Source organism: Mytilus edulis, chromosome 11, assembly GCF_963676685.1.
Source record: "Mytilus edulis chromosome 11, xbMytEdul2.2, whole genome shotgun sequence".
NCBI lineage: Eukaryota > Metazoa > Mollusca > Bivalvia > Mytilida > Mytilidae > Mytilus > Mytilus edulis.
Window position 1 is genome coordinate 9,728,772 of NC_092354.1, and position 24,213 is coordinate 9,752,984.

Consider the following 24,213-nt stretch of genomic DNA (forward strand, 5'->3'; position numbering starts at 1 on the left):
TCTCCTTTCAGAGCAGGGTTAGGCCTAAATTAATATATTGTTTGTTTCCCTAGTCCTGACCCTGCCAAACCAGGAGTGGGTAGGTAGAGAAATTATTTTATTTTTACCAAAAAGCTAGAACAATACAGTCCATTTGGCAGGCCTGAAATTGGAAACAAATAGAATAATATTTAACTGAGTTTTGACAATAAAATTTTATGCTTTCGCAGTGTTGGTCAGGATTGGGGAACAAATTATATTTTATTTTAGGCCTTATTGAAAAAGGCTTCATAGAATATTTTGATAGAAACTATCCATGAGTTAATTTTTTTTGTAATACTTTCTAGTTCCAATCAATTATAAGAGTCCTCACCTATAGCTAAGTTTACCATAATCAGATTTTCTGTAGAATATTGACAAATGATGTTATACTTGTCGAGAGAATTACATGACTTGTGCAAGGTGAAGGAATCTAATATCCACATTTCAAATATTAATGATGTCATTGTTAAAGTCGTCTTTAAAGTTGGAGTTATCTTCCTTTGTCCAGAATTGTAGTTGAATCAACTACAACCAATGCTTAAAACAATGCATTATTTAATTTTACTATCCCTTCAGTACTTAAAAACACTTTGATTGTCAATTTAAACAAGAATTTTAAATTGTGAGCTGAGAGCCTCTATTGATCTTATTTATATTTCTATGTTTTCAGTTCCTTGCAAAGCACCATTGATAAGACTGGTTAGCACAACACCTAATACCATCACAGTCAAATGGGATCCCCTCCCACTGAGATTCAGGAATGGAGTTATTATCGAGTACTCAATCTATTACATGAAAGTGGAGAGTAAAATCATCATGAAGGAAAGAACATTAGGGACTGCTACGTCTTTCCTTATCACAGGTAATTCATACACAACAAATATTAATGATGTCATTGTTAAAGTCGTCTTTAAAGTTGGAGTTATCTTCCTTTGTCCAGAATTGTAGTTGAATCAACTACAACCAATGCTTAAAACAATGCATTATTTAATTTTACTATCCCTTCAGTACCTATAGATATATTAAAAAGGTAATACAGTCTGCTACATTTAAGGGCATACAATATAGTTAAAGCCGTGGTGTGGTGGTTAGCTCATCAGGCTACTAACACAAAGGTTCCTTGTTCAATTCCCATTCCAGGGAGAAGATTTCAGGCAAGAAACCGAAAGTTTTAAGTAAATGTTTCTACCCTGTTTATCTTCAAATTTAACTAAGTAAAAAAAAGCTTGTATGCAAATTTTCCTAAAATAATCACTACCTGTAGGATTGAAACTGTTTCGTACGAATACCAGATATCTCCATAATTTTCTCCAGCACAATCTATTTCCTGTACGTCTTCTGTTAAGTTGGTTACAATACAGTGAGATAACTCTGTAAAATCAGCCAAATGTTTTAATCACATTGTATTGTTAAGGAAATATTAAGTTTCTCAATGATTAAAATCAGTGTTTGTCAAACTGCTATCTATCCAATGAAATTTTTCCAAGAAAATGATAGGGTCAAGTTTTTTTGATTTTTTTATATTTTAAAAATCTGGTCACCTCCATTTGCCATCAAGCGGCCGTTTGGTTAATTGCATACAAAATAATTGTCAGCAAGATATGCTTATTTTAAACTGAAAGGTTTTTTCCCTGAAACAGCAATTTGGTAAGTATATTGTTCTTGAATGCATTCATAGTTTTGTTATATTTTAAATTCACTTTTGTGTTGTTTAAATAAAGTTTAAAACATTTTTTTTTCGTGTTTATATGATGCGATATTGATAATTTTCCCTTAATGTGTACAGAAATGTTGCCCTTATTCTATTTCAAGCCTTGAGGTCATAAAATGTCAAACAGATTATTATTGCAAGACAAAATTTGTTATCTAAAGATATTTAATAAATTTGAATGAAAAAAAAGAGAAAGAGTTGCAAAGTTTAGAAATTCTATTAAAGTGAATTGACATAAATGGGCATAAATAAATGACCATCTGTCTATGTTATATTTTTTTAGGTTTAGATCCTGACACAGACTATCGTGTGAGAGTCTTGGCATCCACTAAGGCTGGCTACTGTCGTATTGAAAACAAGGACTGGCCGTGGGTTGACTACCGTACTTCAACCGGCAATAACCCAGGTAAGTTTTCTTTACATCTTAGATGTATCAAATCCGTTCGTACCTCCCAAATTTAGTTTCATTTCTCCAACTTTAGTTATGAAACTTAAACACAATGCTTATTGCCACTAAATACAGATTAAGTCTGAATTTGGTGGCATCACTTTTTCTGTTCTAGAGTTAAGGTGGTACCTAACACTACAGGGAGATAACTCTGTAAAATCAGCAAAATGTTTTAACTACGTTGTGTTGTTAAGGGAATATTAAGCTTCACAATGATCAAAATTAGTGTTTGTCAAACTGCTATATAACCATTGTATTTTTTCTGATAAAATGGTTGGTTCAAATTTTTTGAAATTTTTATAATTTTGTCAAAGGGTCAAAGTAATATTTTGTCAAAATTTTATGAAAATTAAACGATCCAAATAAGTCAAGGTGTTGGGTACCACCTTAAGCCCCATTTTCAACAAAGCTAGAAAATCCTACTAAATCAGTTAAAAAAAGATAATCTAATGAATTTGACAAAACTTTTGTAAATAATTTAACATTTAGTCCAGAATCTTGGATTGAATATGATTTGCTCTTTTTCAGTCCCAACGATACAAGTAAACCAGATTAATTCTACCTCAGTGAATGTTACCTGGCAACATAGTAGTGAAGAGCTACCTACAACTGGTTACCTGTTGTCCCTCAATAAAATCAGTAGCACGGAGCCTCCGGAGGAGTTCAATCTGCCTGCTTACAGGAGGAATTATGTCCTCACTGATTTGGGTTAGTATTTGTTTAATACCTTAAATCATGTTTTACACTTTTATATAGTCACATAAGGTGATTTTAAGATTTTCATTATGAGAAATGTTTTTCTGTCCCACAAAAGAATCTAAACAGATATTATAGTTGATATTGTTGCAGATGTTTTGTTGAAATATGAATATTTAAAACAAAATTTTTGAAAGTGTATTGTACTCATTTTAAGCTAGTTACAGAGAAAAAAAATTGTATGCCATGTCAACTAAATGGTGAGAAATGAAGACTCAAAAGGGAGACTTCATGGGGGAGGGAGGGATACCAACATAACACCTTCTAAATGAACTTTTACAAGCCTTTTTTGTGGTAATTGTTTAAATTTATTTTGTTTTCTTGTGGTCTGAATGAATTGATAGAAGGAGTTACACAATATTGCATTGATTTTTTGCAAGAAATTTAAACTGTCACAATATTTAATGATCTTTTCATATGCATTCATTTCTTTCATACTCATGATCATATTTGCGTCGTTCATCTTTCATATATATTCAAACTCATGAATTCATCCGAGTTTTCATCCTATTTTATGACCTGAACAGACCTGACATGACTTGACCTGCAGGTCTGAACTTCTTATAATCATAAGTACTACTATTTTTATGCATGAATATGTGTGCATGCTTTGACTGGCATAGAGTTGCAATTTTAAAAGTACTATCGTTTCCCTATTTACTTCTTTTAGAAAAGAGGCAAAAGATACCAAATGAACGATCAAACTCCTAAGCTAAAAACTAACAATTTAACAGACAACACCACAGCATTGTAAAGGACACATCTCCATTAATCATTAGGGAGTGAACATGGATCCGCTGTACCCTTGCAGTCAATCAAAGCTGCGTCTATATTGGCGGAATCTCGAAGTACATACATACATGGCAAAAATTGAAAAACACAAATAATTATCAAAAGACAAAACAGTTTCTAAAATAAAACATACAAAACCAAAGAGCCATGGTGGTACGTATATAAAATATATTGATAAGAAAGAGCAACAGGAACAGGACAGGGGTGGTCTCGCGTGCTCCAGGTAGGGAAGCGTGGTCTTGCGTGCTCCAGTTAGGGAAGCAGATTGTGAAAAACGTATTGAACATCAAGCAATAAATTGTGTTATTCTATAACGCTCATCCAACTTGAAATGTCTGTAAAGTTCAGGTATAATGTTTTAATATCTTTACCTTGATGTATAATTTGATTAACTGTACATCATCTCATATCTATATGTTTTACCTTTTAGAAAACAACACTTTTTATGTAGTGACACTTGTAGCCAAAAACCAACATGGTACCTCTGGCCCAGTGGTAGACGAGTTTGAGACTGGCTACTCCACCATACAACCACCGATAGATGTAAAGATCAATACTACCATGGAAACCAAGGTGACCTTGACCTGGATACAGCCTGATGCTGGTTCTGATGTGGCCTTTTATACTGTACGGTACTACCATACCAATCCAGATAGGGACGAGAGGAGAATCACTGTCACTAGGTTTGTAGATTGAGTATTTCTCCTTCAATATCAAAAATCTTCATGAGGAGGCTGATTTACAAAAACAGTAACAATTATGTGTCTTAAGCAATGCCTGAAGCCAAAAGTGTTTATATCCAAATTTTAATACAAATGTTGAAAAGGGTATAAAATCAAAAAGGACTTTAAAGTATATAGCCTTATCCATGCAATGAGTTTGACAGATAGGTTTCTCAATTGGTAGTTATCCTTATAGTAATATTTTAAAAAAGTTCACAAGGATTACCAAAGATCTTCATGTTAGATGCCTTTAAATTAAAAAAAAAGTTACAATCTTCATGTGTAGGACTTCAATATCTAACAAAAAGTTTCAAAGAGTGAAAGATATAGGCAGTGATTATTTTAAATTTTCAATGTTTGAATTTCCCCCATATTAAGGGGGTAGACCTTGGTTCAGGGAGATAACTCTTTACATCAGTTATGCGTTTGCAACAGTCAAGTTCATCAACATATTTTAAGCATTTACCTGAAACAGATTGAAAATAATCTATGTAACCTAGAAGCTTAGAATATATTTTTGAAAATGGTTGACACAAACGGACTGATGATTTTAAGAGTTATTTCCCTTAACCTAGGTCTACCTCCTTAATGTTACAATTATTCCTTAGTGAGAATCCTGTTACTAGAAGTTATTTCCAATTTTTGATTGTATGAATGCAGGACTACTGTGACCATTGATAAACTGCATCCTTTCACCTCATACCAGTTTGATGTAAGAGCACACACAAGAGATGGTAAATCCAGTCCATACAGTAAACCAGTCTTTACAAGGACCAAGGAAGATGGTAGGTTCTAATTTTTGTCCAAAATTGTTGAAATTGATAATATTACTGCAAACAATATTACTTATTATGTTTAAGTAATAACCAGCAAATAATAAGGATGATTTTGCTGGAATGGTCCTGCATTAAACATGTATTTCACTGAAGCAGTGTTTCCATTCAAATTATTTGACCATGACCAAATATATTTGTCAAAGTCCTGATAACACCATGGTTCAGTAAATTTTTTACAGTTAAAATATTAAAGCATGTAATCCAAGAGTTTAAATGCCTTGCTTGTCAATTTTGTTTGGTTGTTTGCTAAGACATTGTAATTAAGATTGACACCTTAATTCAATGGGTAGGTGGAGTATAACAGTCTGTTTACTATAAACATAGGTTTGATTGGTCAATGGATATTAATCAGGTATGCAGATGTATCCTGAAATCTGCCAACTAAAGTCTGTTAGTGGTAAAGTGGATATTTTTTTTGGTATAGCAGTTCATTTTGCACGTTTCCACTATGTCGATTTCTACAAAAAGTATTTGAATTTTGAACAACCAAAATTCAAGTGAGGGTTTTCTTTTCATTCTGTTTCTAAAGCTTGTAAAAATAATTTATATATTTTCCAACAATGTGTGTGTACTTGATTAACATTTTTAACTTTTATTTTAGTTCCCTCCCCACCAGTAAATATGTCTGCTTTGATGAAGAATGGTAATATTGTGGTCACATGGAAACCTCCTGTCATACCAAACGGTCAAATCACGACATACGTCATCAAATATCAGCTTGGATCTGATGAGGAACCTCAAGGTGACTGGTATACAATCAAAGTCAATGGTAGGTTTTATTATTCTTTCTTCATACTGTAGATTCAATATTATTGTATAGCAATATAATATTTCAAACAGAAAGTAACCAAAAGTTAGCGTGCAATAAATTCTAATATTGCACTAGTGCAATAAATCTTCAAAATTCATGACGTCATCAATGATAAAATCTTAGTTTAAATCAATTTTTACCTTCAAATATTATATTGCTATACAATAAAAGGGATATATTGCACTCGCAAGCTCGTGCAATATAAAATTCTACTTGGGACAATATTTCCCAATATTCATGCAATAACCCTATATTATTCGTTAGATACCAATTTTAAGGATTTCCTGATTACAGGTGAACCACAAAATTTAATGTACAAGTAATGACCTCTTTTTCTAAAGGATTGTATTGAGACTTTAGCAAACCACAAAATTTAATGTACAAGTAATGACCTCTTTTTCTAAAGGATTGTATTAAGACTTTAGCAAACCACAAAATTTAATGTACAAGTAATGACCTCTTTTCTAAAGGTTTGTATTAAGACTTTAGCAAACCACAAAATTTAATGTACAAGTAATGACCTCTTTTATAAAGGTTTGTATTAAGACTTTAGCAAACCACAAAATTTTATGTACAAGTAATAACCTCTTTTCTAAAGGCTTGTATTAAGACTTTAGCAAACCACAAAATTTTATGTACAAGTAATAACCTCTTTTCTAAAGGCTTGAATTAAGACTTTAGCAAACCACAAAATTTTATATACAAGTATTGACCTCTTTTCTAAAGGCTTGTATTAAGACTTTAGCAAACCACAAAATTTAATGTACAAGTAATGACCTCTTTTCTAAAGGCTTGTATTATGACTTTAGCAAACCACAAAATTTAATGTACAAGTTATGACCTCTTTTTCTAAAGGCTTGTATTATGACTTTAGCAAACCACAAAATTTAATGTACAAGTAATGACCTCTTTTTCTAAAGGCTTGAATTAAGACTTTAGCAAACCACAAAATTTAATGTACAAGTTATGACATCTTTTCTAAAGGCTTGTATTAAGACTTTAGCAAACCACAAAATTTAATGTACAAGTTATGACATCTTTTCTAAAGGATTGTATTAAGACTTTAGCAAACCACAAAATTAAATGTCCATGGACATGCAAGTTTCCTTAGTTCAATAAAATAGGTATACACGAAGATAAAATAATCCATAGTATAGAGAATTATTACATTGGACAATGAGAAAACAACACCAATGAATTAATTTTTCTCAGAAATGATATTATACTTGTAACTTAAAATGATGTATTACAAATTTCTGTGTCAAATGTTATAAAGCTTTTCATACCCTAGTTTTCTTCCATTTTTAGTGAGGTTGTTTACATCCTTTGAAACACTTTCTGTCCCTTTTGGAATTTCATTAAAGGTTGCACTTCTGAAAATATAGACAATGCAATTTCCCATAGGAACACCTTTTATGGCTAAATCTATGCCACTTTTTACTATGAAGTAAGGTAAAAAATTATATTGTAGAATGGAAAGTTCATATTCAAATGTCAAAACATAGGACTGTGGGGCATATCTTTGATGCCTGAACTTCAAGAGTAATATTCTGTTCTACCCCTCCCTTCACTTTGGGTTTCCTCAGAATTCAATCTGGCCGCTATCCATGTTTATTTATAATTGTAAAATTCCTCTTTGTCTGTCTGATATGGGAAATGTAACAAAATATCTATGAATATAAGATATCTCCACAAAAGAGACAGTTTTTGTTATACAGTTTGTGATACGGTTGTTTTTACCAAGTGAAACCTAAAGTTTGTTATATATAAAACCATTTGTATGTGACAATTTGAATAATAGTAAGAATCTTTTGTAGGAACTATAACATCCTGGAGTTTACAGTATTCTGAAGGCATATATTATTATCTGAAGATGTTAGCATGCACAGGGGCAGGACCTGGTAATACCACAATTACTATTGTAGTCCCTGAGAAGGAAACCGGTATGTATATTGCTTAAAGAGGGCTGAAAGATACCAGACGGACATTCCAACTCATAGATCAAAAATAAACTGACAAAACCATGGCTAAAAAAGAAAAAGATGAACAGAGAAATAAAAGTACAAAAGACACACACAAAATTAGGGGTGATCTCGGGTGCTCCGGAAGGGTAAGCAGATCCTGCTCCACACGAAGCACCTGTTGTGTTGCTCCTGTAATTATCATTCTAGAATTAACAACTTCATGGACTTCAAATTCAACTAAGAAAGAAACAGTAATTGCATATACAATGGTGGATCTTTTAGGAGGGCATTATAACTTAAAATCAGATCTTATATTTATTTACTTTTAAATGATTGACAAAAAAAATTATTGTCCCATTTTGTTTATGATGTTTTAATTTTGCTTTTGTGTTTACAGTTGTATCTCCGAGTGGTAGTCCTAAAGACCAGAAGATTGGTATAATAATTGGCTGTCTGATAGGAATTGTGTGTATCATCATCTGTATACTGATAATACTATGTCGAAACAGGTAATTACATCACTCTATGATATGATCACTCTAATTTTAATGCCAAATTAGAGATTTTATCCCATTTTCCCGGTCCATTGAGCATAGAAAATGATAGTGCGGATGGGGCATCTGTGTACTTGGGACACATTCTTGTTTGTAAGTAAATGCATGTCTATTTGTTTTTATGCCCCTGCTGTAGCAAGGGGGAGCATATGTTATACCCTAAAGGTAGGTCTGTACGTATAGACTGTTGTATGTACTCCAGTACATCCCAAATTTGGTTTCTGTTCTCTAACTTTAGTTTGCCGCAACCTAATGTTATGAAACTTGTACAGAAGGCTTATAACTACATAAAGTCAAGTTTGAAATTCAGTCTTGTTACTTTTACCATTCTTGAATTATGTCCCATTATAAACATAAAAATTGCTGAATTTTTAGTTTCCGTTCTCTAACTTTAGTTGGCCTCTACCATGGACACATTCCTCATTTATTTGTTTATTTTTAGATGTTTTAAGAATAGTTATCCACAGACACAAACAACTTGTTACCATGGTAATGGCCACATACCAAACCATGGTAACGGTCATGTGACTGGTCCAGCAGAACAGAGTTTATTGGATCACCACCAGATGGAGCAGTTCACACCAATTCTGACAGAGAATCAAAATTGTGACTCCAAGGTCAGTTTACATAGAATATATTTTAACAACTACATAAAGAAAAAAAAAGTTTGAGGTCACCTGGCAAAAATAGATTGGACATTGGTATAAAATACAACATAAAAACAAAGTATAAAAACCAGCGGAAAACGACTTAATTCATACAAAGCACTGTTGACATGAAAACAAAAATACAAAAGATACAAATATAAAAAAGAAGATGTGGTATGATTGCCAATGAGACAATTCTTAACAAGAGACTAAATGACACAGAAATTAACAGCTATAAGCAAAGTCCATATCCAGTGGCGGATCCAGAAATTTTCATTAGCGGGGGCCCACTGACTGACTTAAGAGGGGGCCCGCTCCAGTCACGCTTCAGTGATTCCCTATATAAGCAACCAAATTTTTTCCCAGAAAAAGGGGGGGGGGGGGGGGGCGCGGCCCCCTGCCCCCCCCCCCCCCCTAAATCCGCCTCTGATATCGCATAATAAACTATAAAAGACTGGAGAGGATAATAGGGACATACAGAATGTGGCCAGGTAAAACATGGTTTGTTGGCAGCAAATCTTCACCTAACATAGGACAGTGCTGTAACAGTACTATAGTACTATATAATAATAAACTATAATAATAAGTTGAATAGGCTCAACTCATCAGATGGATACAAATAGAAATACATCTAGCAAAAAAAAACATGTGGTCCCTAAACAGGGTTATGTTCTTCTCGTATATGTTATGATGGTATGATACTAAACCCCTAACGGGAAGGATTGTGCCTGATGTTCATATGATGAAATCATAATTCTTCTCTTGAACTGAATTTTAATGTGCGTATTGTTATGTGTTTACTTTTCTACATTGGCTAGAGGTATAGGGGGAGGGTTGAGATCTCACAAACATCAGGCCTCTACAATAACTTTTTTTTTAACTTGTCCTGTAGGACAAGTACTTACCAAAATGAACTTGTCCGAATGGAATTTTACTTGTCCGAAAAATAATTGTGAACTTTTTTTTTCTTTTAAAAATATAGTTAATTTTTATGTTAATGGCTTGCACAAAGTGAAATAAAAGAATATAACAGTTATAGTTTATATATTTATTATCTAGTGACATCCTAGTCAAAAAGGGCTACTGCATTTAGTCAAAAGGGTTCTAATTATCTAGTTGTCATCAATGTCATCATCAGAGTGAGTCTGTTCCATGTCAGGATCTGGTAGTGCTCTCAATCCTCTAAACTCATGAGGGTTGAAGCCTGGTCTTTTCTGTCTTCCACCTGACCACCAGTGATTGAAGACTGAGTTTGTGAGCAACATATGTATCTTTTCTGAAAGCACTTGTTCCTATGAACATAGAGCAATTTCTATCTGCTAAATCAGAATAGTTGTTACACGTTTGGCATATCATAGTTTTTGATTTTGACTCATCAACCTTCCCATCATTGTCCGTATGAACAGCATATTTTAACCCAAAGAATTCCTCTTCCCAGCTCGGTAAATACGTCCTCTGTCTTTTAAGCTCGTATTCTTTCTTTCTATATACTCTTCTTCGTCTTTTGTTTTTTTCTTTTTCCCAGATGTAGTGAACCCAAATTTTGTTAAGTCCATGATTGTATCGAAGGGGTTTGTTTATAAAATGTCCGTCTCAGTCAACATTGTTATCTTAATCTCAAAGCTGAATTCCGTATCTTTAAAGCGCATCACTGATAAAGTTTCTCCACTGGAGGTTGTTCTTAATGATCGGAGGAAGATTCAGTAGTAAGAGTGTCGATGACTGGTTTACGTTTACAGAATGTGTTTTTTCTATGCTGAAGTATATGACAAGACAACAGTTTAAATTTATTATCGATTGATTTTGTAATCTTATAACAGGTCAAATTGAATAACATTTTTAGAAACCTTATTGATTAACGAATTTCGTTTGATCATCAGAGTGGGATTTAAATTATTTTCTACAGATTATTTTACTTGTCCCATCGGACAAGCTCTACTGGGGTTTTACTTGTCCACCCCTTTTTACCTCTGGTAGCGGACAATCGGACAAGCGTTAATGTCGAGCCCTGAACATGTTTAACCACGCCGCAATTTTGCGCCTGTCCCAAGTCAGGAGCCTCTGGCCTTTGTTAGTCTTGTATTATTTTAATTTTAGTTTCTTGTGTACAATTTGGAAATTAGTATGGCATTCATTATCACTGAACTAGTATATATTTGTTTAGGGGCCAGCTGAAGGACGCCTCCGGGTGCGGGAATTTCTCGCTACATTGAAGACCTGTTGGTGACCTTCTGCTGTTGTTTTTTTCTATGGTCGGGTTGTTGTCTCTTTGGCACATTCCCCATTTCCATTCTCAATTTTACTTGTACATCCCCAAAAAAAACAAAAATACACAGATCTGAGAGTACTCACAGTTACTGACAGCTTGTTCAAAACCAATAACAACTAATAAAAAAAAAATTATGTATCAATCAGTACACATCCGATTTAGGGTAAAAACTTCTTAAACAGAGACAAACCTTACCTATTGCAATGCCAAGATATGACATTAAAACCCTAAAACACTGAAAAAAAACACAAAAGATACAAAGTGGAGTTTTCTATAAATAGTAAAGACTAATTCTGCCTCAGAATTTGGTACTAGCTGAATAATCTACAGTGTTGTATGAAACCATGTGTTTTATAGGGATGTGGCAGTGGGAATTTGATCGTCACACCTAATGTGTTGTATGATGTGTTTTATAGGGATGTGGCAGTGGGAATTTGATCGTCACACCTAATGTGTTGTATGATATGTTTTATAGGGATGTGGCAGTGGGAATTTGATCGTCACACCTAATGTGTTGTATGATATGTTTTATAGGGATGTGGCAGTGGGAATTTGATCGTCACACCTAATGTGTTGTATGATATGTTTTATAGGGATGTGGCAGTGGGAATTTGATCGTCACACCTAATGTGTTGTATGATATGTTTTATAGGGATGTGGCAGTGGGAATTTGATCGTCACACCTAATGTGTTGTATGATATGTTTTATAGGGATGTGGCAGTGGGAATTTGATCGTCACACCTAATGTGTTGTATGATATGTTTAATAGGGGTGTGGCAGTGGGAATTTGATCGTCACACCTAATGTGTTGTATGATGTGTTTTATAGGGATGTGGCAGTGGGAATTTGATCGTCACACCTAATGTGTTGTATGATATGTTTTATAGGGATGTGGCAGTGGGAATTTGATCGTCACACCTAATGTGTTGTATGATATGTTTTATAGGGGTGTGGCAGTGGGAATTTGATCGTCACACCTAATGTGTTGTATGATGTGTTTTATAGGGATGTGGCAGTGGGAATTTGATCGTCACACCTAATGTGTTGTATGATGTGTTTTATAGGGATGTGGCAGTGGGAATTTGATCGTCACACCTAATGTGTTGTATGATGTGTTTTATAGGGATGTGGCAGTGGGAATTTGATCGTCACACCTAATGTGTTGTATGATGTGTTTTATAGGGATGTGGCAGTGGGAATTTGATCGTCACACCTAATGTGTTGTATGATGTGTTTTATAGGGATGTGGCAGTGGGAATTTGATCGTCACACCTAATGTGTTGTATGATATGTTTTATAGGGGTGTGGCAGTGGGAATTTGATCGTCACACCTAATGTGTTGTATGATATGTTTTATAGGGATGTGGCAGTGGGAATTTGATCGTCACACCTAATGGAACAAGAATCAATGGCTATGTTCCATTTAAGAATGGCATGAGAAATGGTCATGTGCCGAATGGACGTGTCACAGCTTTCCCTGGACGAGGGGAAATAGCCAATCCAGAGGTTTGTATTTTAAGTTTAACCAGGTTTAATTTACCATTTTCTACATGAGAAAATACATGTATCAAGTCAGGAATATGACAGTTGTTATCCATTAGTTTAAACATATTTATTTATAGTGCATTGGGAAACAAGTTTTGCAACTTATATTAATCCCTTTCCACTTTGCGGGTGTGAGTGCTGCCTTGTAGCGGCATTAGCCTACTCTTTTTCGAAATCTACAAGGGTGTATTTAACGTGCAAGAGATATGGCTCTCTCTTAACACGGGTCAGCCATTTATCGGTGTCAAGGGAGCTTTTTATCCATTAGTTTGATAAGCTGAGGTTATGATTTTGATTAGGAACTAATACAGAGATCCATATTTTTGTTCTTTTTATGCTCATTTATGGAAGTTATGTTTCTAGTCTGTGCCTCCGTTTCTTCATCCGTCCATTTGTCCCGCTTCAGGTCAAAGTTTTTGATGAAGTTGAAATCCAATCAACTTGAAACTTAGTACTCATGTTTACTATGATATGATCTTTCTAATTTAATGCTAAATAAGAGTTTTTACCCCTATTTCACTGTCCACTGAACATAGAAAATGATAGTGTGAGTGGGGCATCCATGTACTACTACTACTACTATTGACACATCCTTGTTAATCTATAGAATCACACATTTGATCATGGTGATTTATCCTTTTACATATTTGCTCTTTTTTAATGGAATGAATGCAAACTATTGATCTGTGTAAAGGATTTATTTTATACACAAATTCTTGTAGCAATTAGGAAATGTGGTTTGAGTGCCAGTCAAACGACTTTACACCAAAGTTCAAATGAAGTGGATATTAGCAATTATTGGCAATTGAACAACCTTTAACAATGAGAAAATAAAACTTCCATATAGTCAGATATAAAAACCCTGACATGAAAAATAGGAAACAATTCAATTGAGGAAACTTACTTGTAGCAAAACTATTTACGAAAAACATGAACAAACAACCACCACTGAGCTACAGGATTGTGACTTAACGAATGTGACAGGTTAAAGAGGTTTGAAGGCAGAAAACCTTCCCCGAACATGGGACAACAAATTTAGTATAAAGAGTTCATTAAAAATCAGAGAAAATAATGACAAGTTAGTTGAGTTTGATCTGAGATCTTTTGCTTGGCAGTCATGAAGATCTCTGTGACATTTTGATACCAGAAGATTGTTTGAAATTCATTAATGAAGGATTTTCCTTCCTAAAATACTGTAAACTGTAAATACTCTTCCATTAAAAACATAAAGCTATTGACATTTCTAATTTTGTGATTTCAAAACTTTATAATTGTACATAATATTTGTATTTTGTCAATATCCTGTAGAGGATATAAAGTTTGAGCACAGAGTCTAGGCTCAAACTAAACAGCAATCTACAAAAGGCCCCAATAATGTATGAGCACAGAGTCTAGGCTCAAACTAAACAGCAATCTACAAAAGGCCCCAATAATGTATGAGCACAGAGTCTAGGCTCAAACCAAACCGCAATCTATAAAGGGCCCTAATAATGTATGAGCACAGAGTCTAGGCTCAAACCAAACCGCAATCTATAAAGGGCCCCAATAATGTATGAGCACAGAGAACCAAACAGCAATCTATAAAGGGCCCCAATAATGTATGAGCACAGAGTCTAGGCTCAAACCAAACGGCAATCTATAAAGGGCCCTAATAATGTACTGTGAAAGTACTTTAATTCGTGGGTATCAATTTTCGTGGATTGAGCAATATTTACATGTTCGTGGGTTTTTAAATTCGTGGATTTTAGTTTTCTATAAAAAAATTGCAAAATTAAAGTTTTTAGAAACGAAGGTTACAAATAGTCAGGATTGAAGTAAATTGCAAAGTAAACATTGACCCGTGTAAATCATAGTGATAACACTTATTAACCCATGATAAAGTGATCAACAGATTAAAGACCATCAAAGGTGTTAATTAGGCCATAAACATGTCACCTATTGAAAATTGTTACATAAACAAATGCTTTAAACGTATCTTGAATTGTCAAATAATTCTTATCAAAATCAAGCCCAGCATGAAATTATTATTTTCCATATATACGAGAACTATGAGGATATAAAATGAACAGTTTATCATACTAGCATATCAATACCGGAAATCTGACTTTCATCGATCAAAAATATTTTTTATGAGAATTAAAGGATCAAAAGTTGTACAGTTTAGGTTATTAAAGATTAAATGGGTATAATCCTGCATACGCTTGTAGTTCTGTGACTGCTATTATAGTATTCTCAGATTTGGCGTTAATCAATATATTCTCTAGATAATATCAGTGGTCAAAACTTCCGATGGGGATTTTTCCATGTCTTGATTTGGACAATGGTTGTTTTATTTCGTTGGACACTTAAATTCGTGGATAAAGTCATCCACGAAAACCACGAAAATTGGTACCCCACGAATAAAAGTACTTTCACAGTATGAGCACAGAGACTAGGCTCAAACCAAACAGTAATCTATAAAGGGCCCCAATAATGTATGAGCACAGAGTCAAGGCTCAAACCAAACAGCAATCTATAAAGGGCCCCAATAATGTATGAGCACAGAGACTAGGCTCAAACCAAACGGCAATCTATAAAGGGCCCTAATAATGTATGAGCACAGAGACTAGGCTCAAACCAAACAGCAATCTATAAAGGGCCCCAATAATGTATGAGCACAGAGTCTAGGCTCAAACCAAACAACAATCTATAAAGGGCCCCAATAATGACTTGTGTAAAACCATTAAAAACAGAAAGATCAACGGTCTAATTTAGGGCTATTCCAGAAAAAAATGTATGGGGGGGGTTGGAAGGCAGTTTTTGTCAGCACCCGCCACCCAGACAATTGTAATTGAGAATTATAGTGTGAAAAGTTGCTCTGATACCCATCACCCATGTATTATTAATACAATGTGCCTTCCAACCCCCCCCCCATACATTTTTTTCTGGAATAGCCCTTATATAAAAAAGAAGAAACCACATTAACAATTGACAACCACCGAACATCCTTATCTATTAATAAAAATGAGACCTGGTTCAAACTTTATGATCAATATTTCCTGAAACTCGAGGGCTTAAAGCCTCCATGTTAAACTTATGGTTAATATTTCAGGAAACGTGAGGGCATATAGCCTCCATGTTAATCTTTTTGATCAATATTTCAGGAAACAAGAGGGCTTATAGCCTCCATGTTAGCGTCAAGTGATGGAAGTCATACATCAGAAGATTCATCTAAAGGACTCAAAACAAGTTCTTTAGATGATAAGAGCCTCGTGGGCCAGGATCTACCTCAGAACTCAGACATTTTACAAAACAGTGAAGAACATACCTCTCCCGACACATCTGAAGAGGATGTACCAAAGGGAAATAACTCAAGTAGTTCACGGAGTTGTCTCCCTCCATCATCTCTCAGGATATCTGCCCCTAATCAACAGTCTACCTCCTGTCCCCCGTCATGTCAGGATCCTCCATCGCCAGTGGAGACAGAGGGGTCCGTTAGCAGCGTGGAGGACTGTTCGGATGTCGGCAGCAACCACCATACCTCACTAAACGAGGACAAACCTCAATCTAATACCTCAGACTCTTTAATTCCATCATTACGGAATGGTAGAATCAGGGCTCCGGAGGAGGTCGTGTTGCCGTACACGTATCAACCGCCTCCTCCGCCATACCCAGGGAAAAAGCGTTGCTATGCCAACACATCGCCTCAGGAACATCGTGTCAACTCACAACAAGTAATTGATGCATGAATTTCATATTCTTATATTTATGATTTTTGATTTTTTCAAACTTTTGTTAAGACTGGTTAATGTTTTTTTTTAATTATTTGTTTTTAAGTAAAAACAGTTGTTTGCAGACAACTCAGAGATTTTATGAACAAATTTTTTAGCGGTTTTGTATGTTAAGCTTTTTAACATGCATTTTTTTTCTCTTTTTTTTCAAAACGATTTTAAAAAAGTTTTTAACGACATATTTTTTAAGTTGGTTGGCATAGTGTGTTATTTTAGGAATATTATTATATGATATTTTCGGTATGATGCGGGTAAACTGTCTTTGTTTTACACATAAGCTCTTGATAATTTTTGTTCCCTGGTCGAATACGTAAAAACAGGATACCTCACTGACGTTTATCTACCTATATATTATTATTAGCAGACAAAGACTGCATTTTTTATGAATAATCGTTGTTATTATTCATTTATATACCTCAAGGATCACATGACTCGATCATGTGATCGAAATAGTGAAATACCTCAGGTGTCACGTGACTATTTAATTATCATCCCACATTATAATCAGTTTGGAGGAGGAAAAGTGAAAGTAGCTTCAGATGAGTCACATGACCTCGCAGTGCTGTAAAGTGAAAGTGAAAGTAGAACAAGGAAGTGAAAACATATGAAGCAGGAAAAAGAATTACAGGGTAAAACAAGTGAGCTGTGGACAAAAGATAACCGGTGATTTTTGGTCCAGCATACAAATTATTATATTGCCTCAATTGTCTTTTAATGTTATATTAAAATTTTATATTAGCATTACACTTGGTATTAAATGACCATCATAAAGCTAAATTATACAAGAGCCCAAAAATTTATCTTAGCATATAATTTTAAGATAGAAAATATTTTATAAATTATTTGAAATATTTTGTTTATTTTATTATGGACTGTATTTCATATTTAACTCAACTTGTAGAATTGTTTTTTTTGATGACTAATTTTGTAGATTTTACTTTTGACACTTTGGTGTCCAGTTGTAATATTTTCAAAATTACCACAAGTCTTTTTTCTAATGTGTATTATCAGTTTTTGGGAAACATTTTACCACTGTCATTGGCACTCTCAGTGGTTATTGAAAACTGAAAAAATTTTAATAACTTTTTGATGAGTTTATTCTGTTAAAGATTTGATTATTTTTAGGAATTGCAGTTTTTAATTAAAGAAAAAAAGTTTTTCTTTTGTAAACATCAAGAGAGGTTCTAATAGATTTTCGATGGTTTTATCCTTACTAAAAAGTTTTAGCTAACTTTACTAAAAGGCTTGAAGAAATAAAATAAATTTTGACCCAACATTAAGGTTTTGCTCAGCTTTTAGGGGTTGAGACCAGCAATATATGTATTTGTTGTAAGTCTGGATAATCAGGGATTCGTTTTAAAAGCTTTAGATAAACTTATGTTCACCAATGCCTCAAATGTATAAATAAACTGATAAATTATTATTAGTAGTATGCTAGAAATAACTGACCTGTGGCTAGTATTATGTATATGGAATTTTATATCATTTAAAATTATAGTTTTCTTTTTTACTATTGGAAATAGTAGCAAAACCATCTGATATTTTGTACTATGAATTATGATTTTGAGATATTTAAATTATTATATTTATTGTTTCATAGTGCTATTTGTAAATCAATCGGAATGAATCGTAATTTTCATAAGACTGTGAAAGACGTGTTAATTTCACAATTCAATTTAATAATTTCTAAATATATATTTGGCCCCATTTAATTTGTTGCTCATTTTTATATATGTTATATGAAATAGTGAATTCGTAAGTTGAAAAAAGATCTAGAATAATGACATTTTTCAAAACCAGATTTGTTTGATGCGAAAGCCTCAATATTTAAGAAGGAAATAGAAACTGATGTTACAGCTAATTTCCCATTTCATGTAGGGTAAGACTTTGGTTAGCCTGCGTACTTTTATTTGTATAATGACAGATGTAATTTGGATAATCGCTATCAAATTTAATATATACTGGTGTAATAATGCCTGTCTATATTGTGTGCAGATGTCAATCTTAATTACACTGCTTGAGCTAACATTTATTCAAACAAAGCAAGCAAACCAGCTACAGTTTTATTCTACAAGCATTAAGAAATTAGCTGTAAATCTGTCTTTGTACTAAAGTGTGGATCTGATGTTTTTATCCCTCTGTGTTAAAGTGATGATTTAATGTTTCAATTGAATGATGGACGTGTCATTAATTCCACTTTTTCTCATCACATTCAAGGCAGCTGAGTTCAATGTATGCAGGATAGAGGTTATCTATCATGGCCACCTCAAGTTAAGGATGTAGACCTAGGTTAAGGGAGGTAACTCTTAAAAATCATCAGTACGTTTGCGTCAACCATTTTCATAAGCATATTCTAAGCTTCTGGGTTACATAGATTATTTTCAATCTGTTTCAGGTAAATGCTTAGAATGCATTGATGCAAATTGACTTCTACAAACACATAACTGATTTAAAGAATTATCTCCCCTTAAATGTCCTTCTGTTTCACTTTAAACTTCTCTACCATTTGACAAACATTTGTTTTCTTTTAAAAATGTATATATAAGATGTTGTTGGTGTTTTAGTTACTTGATTTGATTTTCTGAGTTCCTTTGAGTAATTGTGCAATACACATTACTCATTTAAGAAAAAAGAAAAACTTTCAAAACAAATTTATTAAAAAAAATACATGTGTAGGGCATTAATCTACAGACGAAGTAAATAGGTCATAACGACCTTATTTTCCAAGATAATACCTCATTTTATTATAACTACCTCTTTCACTAAATTGTGTTATACTAATTTCCATTATCGATGGGGAATTTTATTCATTTTTAATAGGGGAACAATTACTGGCATCATCTGGGTTCTAGTTCACACTCCCTCTTTTTATAAGAATAGGTGATTTCCCGTTGATACTCATCACAGCATTATGTTATTTGAGAATTGTATATATAAAACTTCCCTGGGGGACTTACATGACTTATATACAGTGTAATGTGGTACATAAAAATACTTAAACATTTTGATGAGAAAATAAAACTTACACAATGATTACCTTTTAAAAAAGCAACAAACAATTTCTTTTTTATATTAAGATCTTTGTGCACAGGGTGGGTGTCAATTATTCCAGGCTTTTTTTTCCATAAAATTTTGATAACATAAAACTTTTTTCCAGAAATTACACAAAACTTTTTCCAGTTAAATTTTTTCATTTTTTTGTCATTTCCCAGTAAAAGCTATTATTGTCATCTGATAGAATCTTTATTGAGTTGATATGATATTTGAGGGAGGCACTTTGTTAAGGCAGGGCCAAGTTGCCTAATGTTTGTCTACTCAGGGAGCCGTCATTTTTATGAGCATAAATGTTGTGATTTAAAAAATTGCTGTTTTCCTGTCCTGTACTTATGCTATTTCAATCACAAAATTATTTTAAATTCTGTTTTAAAAATTAACAGTCTGTTCTTGCCAGAATATTTGTTCTAAACTTAAAGATTTTTTTCATAATTCTGAGAACTATTTATAGAGTAACGGCCTGTTGACTGGTACCAAACACCAAGCAGTTGATGAATTATAATAAAGTTAACCTCCATTATTTATTCAAAATATATAAATTTGTCTTATCATTCTGAATGCTGAAAGAGATGGCAAATATTAACAAATTATACACTTCAATTGGAATGAGACGGAATATATCTTGTTTTGAACACACACTTTTGTTAAGGATGTACTTAGGTGAGGTTTGAAATTTGTGTCAAATGTTCGGACTCCTTGGTGTTTTTCCATACAATACAATGTAAAATATTTTGCCCCATAACACCCATTTATTTTTTCATGGAAGACTTAATTGCTCATGAAAGGTCATTTACCAAAATTTTAGAAGATTCTTAATTTGCTTTCTTTTGTTTTGAGACCTAATAATACCAATGCAAATATAAGGTAAAAGTCCGAGTCAGCCTTTTCCCGCCATATTTTAAATCTCAAATATCTCGAAAAGGAGGTTCATGACCGATCAATATTTTTAGCTTATTTGTATCCTTAAATGATACTCTACCAGCTTATAGTATCAATTTTAACTTCTTAATTTATTAATTTTCACCTAACCTCACCTTAATACATCCTTAAGCTTTTAATCTCCTGTAGATAATAATCAACTTCTAAATTTATAACAAAATATATGCCCCCTTTTTGCCACATGGACCTGCTGGTTTTCATGTTTAGTGGCATATTTTAAAATTTTGTACAAATTTGATAATATTTTATGTAATTTTATTCCTTTTCACCATAGAGTGAATTAAATGGGGAGCATCTTTTTTGCATTAATAAACAAATTGAAATTTATATTCTTTAGTCTGATAAACTATTTTTGTTAGAATTTTTCATTGATGAATTCTTTAAGTAGCCGAGTCATACTTTTGACAGGATTTGAATTGCTATGTCTATGGGAGTTTTAACTAGAGAAATGATAATGAAAGAAGTCATCCTGATAAATGATGACAAATTTTTATATAACATACAGGCACTGGTTAAATTTTTTCAATTCACTTCGGTTAAGAGGCATTAATTTTAGGAAATGACATTTTTCAAACAATGCGGGTCATATTTTTATGTGTATCATATTTTTAATGTAATTGTTGTGTATACATATAAATTGTTGTTATGATTAGTATATATTCACAGTCATTTTGTCTCTGAATTCAAAACAACCTCTTATACCGTATCATGTATAGTCTGCATTTTTCTAACCCATCAAAATGCAGATTATACTCCTCTTGATACGGTAGTTGACAATATTGTGGCCAATATAACTATGAGGATTTTATATAGAAGGTTGAGGTCGATATGTGAGAATGGGTATTTATCATGTCATAAGTAATCAGATTTCTTATTTTATGTTGCATCATGGTTAATCTATTTTTATCTTTGTTAATGATGTTGTTAGTGAATAAATTGTCTAATGGATTCCATTGCTAGAACACTTTCACCTCAAAAAGACATGTTCGAAGAGTATTTGATAAAAAGATATCGCCAATGCAAACTGCTCTACCATTTAGAGAAAACCTCTGAAAAGATTGTTAAAAGTGAAAGCTGACAAAACTTGTGGCTGAAGTTAAGACTGTGTTATCAATATTATCTTGCTCTAGTCTATATTAACAATCAAAATTCTAATAAAAGATGAGATAAGCAAGTGACATTTTTCTATCACAGCTATTAATAAAAGATGAGATAAGCAAGTGACATTTTTCTATCACAGCTATTAATAAAAGATGAGATAAGCAAGTGACATTTTTCTATCACAGCTATTAAAATATGTGACATTTATTGAACTTAGATAAACAGGCGAAATTCATTTATCATTGAAACTTCAAACCATAAACTTTTTTTTTTAAGAAACATGGAAAGACCCTACTCAAAATTTGTCACTGCTTATGATGTTAAAAACCTTTTTGTTTCATCAAGGATTTCATCAAGGATTAAATGCACTTATTTTCTCCATATATTTATTATTTATTTGTTTAGATTTATTGATCAAAACCATGATTATAAAATGCCTATTTGTTTGAAACGGTATATTTTATGTATGCTCTTGCATGCTCTATCAGGATTAGAAAGGTTAATAACCAGGACAAAGTCTACGTCTATTGTTTGTTATATGATATTTATCAATTTCTGATTACTACCTGCGAGAGACTGTGATTGAAATTTTTATTGCATGTTGACATGATTGTTGCCATGGCAATTCATTTTGGTTGTTATGGACATTAAACCCGGTGATTGTTTTTTGAACGAAATCGATGTATTATCTTTTTATAAGCCCATCTTAGGAAATTGTAAAAAGGGGAGATAAGTCGAGTGATTTATTTTTCTTTTAGATTTGAAAAAAAAAAATCTATTTAAAAAAAAAAATCTCATTATTAGAGATTTCATTAAAATGCTAGATAATTTACAGAGTTATCTCCCTTTTAATGTATGTATACTCTTGATATTTGATTGTTGTTCACCAGTGTATGTTTTAGTTGTGAATCCTTTTTGAAACTTATTTTGTGACAATTTTCGTGTGAAATCCAGAACAGAATTAAATCATGCTAGAAGCTGGTTAGTCACAAGTAAATTACGAGGGGAAATAGAACACACTATTTATATCTTAAGAACATTTTTGTAGGAACTTATTTCTTATCATTATTTGTATAAAATGAACATTGAAACAACCAAAGTATACAGATATGTTTAAATTTTCAACTTCTCCATTTGTGATTCGTACAATAAGGTTATTGTATGTATAAGGATGTTTGCTCTTCTGTTCCAAAATAACAAGATTTTTATAAAGGAACTTAGGGTAGTACCCAATACCCTGGCTAAAATTTGTTTGGCTCATTTAATTTTCATGAAATTTTGACCCTTAGAAAAAATTTTTTTTTTTTTAAATTTGATCAGTGAGAAGCTTAATATTACCTTAACAATACAGAATGATTAAAACGTTTAGCTGATTTTACAGAGTGTTCTTCCTGTTGTGTTATGTACCACCTTAAGAAGTAGAAAAAAATGGTATGCCTGTGTTCTTGTTTTTAAAATACAATGAATTGAAAATCTGGTGGGACATAATCCTCTCTAGATTTTTCATACATTTAACATTGGCAATTTTTTTTCCATCTGACTAAAAAATAATCAGGATTATACAAAATATTTAAAAATAGCTTTGAACACTATAAAATTATGAAAGAAAAATATGGGTTAGTGGGGATTTTTTTATTGGTATTACATTGACAAAACCAGAGAATTCCAAATATTAGACATAATAGTAAAATAAAACCAAAGAAGCAAACATCCTTATAAAAAAGTATATAAAGTGTTAAGGGGTTGATTTGTAACAACGCTTTAGAATTATAAAGAGAAATTTTTGTCACATGATTGGTCAGAGAGATATGCATTGTTGTGGTCAAGCTTGGTCAGAGATTGTTGTGGACATTTCACGCCTATTGAGACAGGTTTGGGCCAAGGCTACGACTAGTTTGTCAGTCCTGGAGCTGAAGACAGGTTTTGACCAAGGCTACGACTAGTTTGTCAGTCCTGGAGCTGTTTATTTGTATAGATTGGTATTTACTATATATTATGCATATGTGTTCATTTGAAATCATACCGTAGGGATGTTGTTACAGAAATCATAGATCATTTTTGTTTTTTCTGTTATCATTAGAAACTTTTGTGTATAGAAAACAGGATTCATACAGTCTGGCAATGATAAATTAGATGGCAATTAATTTGTCAGATTGAGAAAAGTTATTTGACTTTGGCAAAGAGGATCAGAATTGTCGTTAATTTGTCAGATTGAGAAAAGTTATTTGAGTTAGGCAAAGATGATCAAAATTGTCGTTGATTTGTCAGAATG

At 32.9% G+C, this 24,213-nt stretch overlaps 1 protein-coding gene across 2 annotated transcripts in view; it reads left to right on the plus strand.

The window, feature by feature from the left end:
• The window catches only part of LOC139495084 (protogenin-like), a 47,598-nt gene extending 25,385 nt beyond the window's left edge, over positions 1-22,213 (plus strand). The window contains exons 11-21 of one of the 2 annotated variants that reach the window (XM_071283234.1): positions 692-883; positions 2,016-2,138; positions 2,709-2,888; positions 4,159-4,411; positions 5,111-5,235; positions 5,888-6,055; positions 7,915-8,040; positions 8,459-8,570; positions 9,058-9,232; positions 12,892-13,038; positions 16,221-22,213. In XM_071283234.1, the coding sequence (XP_071139335.1) occupies positions 692-883; positions 2,016-2,138; positions 2,709-2,888; positions 4,159-4,411; positions 5,111-5,235; positions 5,888-6,055; positions 7,915-8,040; positions 8,459-8,570; positions 9,058-9,232; positions 12,892-13,038; positions 16,221-16,805 (2,186 nt within the window). In that variant the 3' untranslated portion in view covers positions 16,806-22,213. Of the gene's footprint in view, positions 1-691; positions 884-2,015; positions 2,139-2,708; positions 2,889-4,158; positions 4,412-5,110; positions 5,236-5,887; positions 6,056-7,914; positions 8,041-8,458; positions 8,571-9,057; positions 9,233-11,888; positions 12,070-12,891; positions 13,039-16,220 lie in introns of those variants that run through there. The other variant, XM_071283235.1, reaches the window with a different exon arrangement.
• Positions 22,214-24,213: the final 2,000 nt, after the last annotated feature.